Raw genomic sequence first — 2,777 nt, forward strand, 5'->3', positions numbered from 1 at the left:
ATTGCTACGAGTATCTATTTGTTTTTTTTTACACGTTAAAGTGTGACGAAAGACCTCATGCTGTTGTGGCAGTTGGTGACTCATAATGTTAAAAATATCTTAAGGCAAATTTCAAGCAATTTGGCAAAAGCACTCTCTAATTTGTCTCTGTGTTTAAAGTTCCATGTGAGTGAAAGATGTTTTCTTGTTGTTTTGAAACTATGAAGAACATATGAATGAATGCTGAAGCTCTGTAGACAAAGTGTTTGTCATGTCATCGGAGTAACATCAATGAGTGTCTGCCAAGTCTTTGAGTACCTGTCCCTTTCTGAAATTGGGAATTAGCACCTCTGTTGGTGGCATTATGGGGCCCCTTGGTATTGTATGTGTATGTTGGGGCCCCTTGTGTACACCTGGGAAGTACAAATCTTTATTCAGTTTTTTTTCTTTTCACCCTTTTCCCAACTTCTGATGGTGCCCCTTTGCCGCTGGTGCCTAACAAAACGTGCTTAATCTGCTAAAATGGTTAATTACGGCACTGGTATAGTGAGGTAGGTAGGTAGGTAGGTAGGTAGGTGTAGGTAGGAGGTAAGGTACGTTTAAGTAAGTAGTAAGTAGTAGGTTAGGAATGACACAGATGTTATGTGTTTACGCGCACTACCAGGACTGTGATATAAGGGTTCGCTTCAGAATGACATCTCCAACTGTTCTCATCCACTCTAAAATACTTATCCGACTCACTGTAAATTGAGATTTTCACAATTAGGGATGAGTGTGGAAGAGTTTTTAGCCCTCCATTGGACAATGACGAATCATTGTCTCACTCCGATTGAGGCCATTTACCTTAAAAGCTAACAGCGGACCGGACAATGAACTGACCATGAAATAAATATCACGAGCGGGGGTGCCACCATGAATGCATCCCCAGGATAACAGTGCATGACGTTGCCAACGTTGGCCGCCAAAACGCTGTCTCAGCGAAAAGCCACACCCATGCCAACGGTGGCCACCGTTGGTGCAAACGTTGGCCCAAAAACGGATTTTTTGCTCAGTTGGGATGACGTTGGCCGCAACGTTGGCCCAACGTCATATGCCAACGTATGGCCCAACGTCATACTGGCCAACGTTGGCCCAACGTCATATTGTCAACGTTTGGCGCGCAACGTCATATTGGCCAACGTTGGCCCACGTCAATATCCAACGTTGGCCCGCAACGTCATACTGCCAACCGGTTGGCCCAAACGTCATATTGTCAACGTGGCCGCAACGTCATATTGGGGCCGCACTGGCCAACGTCAGTATTTGTCAACGTTGGCCAACGTCATATTGCCCACGTTGGCCAACGTCCAAATCTGCCCACGTTGGCCCAACGAACATTTTGCCAATCGTTGGCCCAACGGCTTTTTGCACCTCATTGTGGCCAACGTTAGTTGATCCCCCCTCAAAACACTCTATCTCTTTGGTTCTCTCTCTCTCTCTGCTCTCTCACACACACAGCACACACGCGCGCGCAGCGCACAACCTCCTCTCTCTCTCTCTCTCTCTGAACAATACACACTCCCCCCCCCCTCGGCCCACACACCCCAACCCACAACCCCCCCCCCTCCCCTCTCTCTCAACACACACACGCAAACAACCACAAAAACACGCGACAACCTTTCTCTCCCTCTCTCTCTCTCTCTCCACTCTCCGTCCACCACACAACACGAAGCAAACACGCAACGCTCCTCTCTCTCTCTCACTCGCATACACACCGCGCACACTCTCTGCCCTCTCTCTCTCTCTCTCTCTCTCTCTCATCATCTTCATCTCTCTCAGCTGACACATACACACTCCCTCTCGGTCTCTTCTCTCTCTCTGTCACACGCAAACTACAACAACAAACACAAACACCTCTCTCTCTCTCTCTCCTCTCTCTCTCTCTCTGCTGACACATACCTCCTCTTACGTTAAACATGAAATTAGTTTAAGGGAATTAAAAATAACCAAAAATGTTTATGTTGTCCCGAAAATAAAAATTCATCTAAATAAGAAGGATAAAAAGATTCAAGAATAACATTAATTCAATAAAATAACTAAAAATAAACAAATAAATAAATAAATAACCGGGAATAAAATTTAATTAAACCCACATGACAATAATACAAATACTAACACAAATTTAAATACCCGGGAATAAAATTAAAATTAAACCCACATGACAATAATACAAATTAAAGTTTAGACTAAATCATTAATCGATCGAAAGCGCTCACTCGAACATATTGTAGAGCACAGTAAATAAACAAATAAATAAATAAATAACCAGGAACAAAGGTTAATTAAACCCACATGACAATAATACAAATTAAAGTTTAGACTAAATCATTTAAATCGATCGAAAGCGCTCACTCGAACATATTGTAGAGCACGGTGCCGTTCTCTCCCTCGTCGAGGTCGATAGCCTCCAGCGTCATCACCGTGTGACCGACCGGCTCGTTCGTGGCGAGCGCGATCTCGTAGCTCGACAGCTGGAACACGGGGCCGTGGTTGTTCACGTCCAGGATGGTGATCGTGAACGTGCACGTGGCCACCAGGGGGATCGCCGTGCTCGCGTCCGGGAGGATCGCCTCGGCCGTCACCTGCGAGAACAAGCGAACGCTGCATCGCTGTCGCTGCCACTGCTGCTGCTGTTGTCGCGAGAACTGCATCGCGCCGCAAAACGTACAGCAGACCATAATATATATGTGTATGTATATATATATATATATATTGATTTTTCTAGTTCAGATAGTTCTACAAAAACTTTGTTGCCCTCA

The 2,777-nt window shown here is 45.2% G+C and overlaps 1 protein-coding gene across 1 annotated transcript; it reads right to left on the reverse strand.

The window, feature by feature from the left end:
• Window positions 1-640: 640 nt before the first annotated feature.
• On the reverse strand, window positions 641-2,669 carry LOC106820287 (protocadherin beta-3-like; the record flags this gene model as incomplete). Its single annotated transcript, XM_014824808.1, has 2 exons — window positions 2,371-2,669; window positions 641-719 (listed from the first exon to the last, which is right to left on the reverse strand). Coding segments are annotated over exons 1-2 (378 nt in total), but the record flags the coding sequence as incomplete, so codon positions are not given.
• Between the last annotated feature and the right edge of the window lie 108 nt (window positions 2,670-2,777).

Source organism: Priapulus caudatus, unplaced genomic scaffold, assembly GCF_000485595.1.
Source record: "Priapulus caudatus unplaced genomic scaffold, Priapulus_caudatus-5.0.1 Scaffold9634, whole genome shotgun sequence".
Classification (NCBI taxonomy): domain Eukaryota; kingdom Metazoa; phylum Priapulida; class Priapulimorpha; order Priapulimorphida; family Priapulidae; genus Priapulus; species Priapulus caudatus.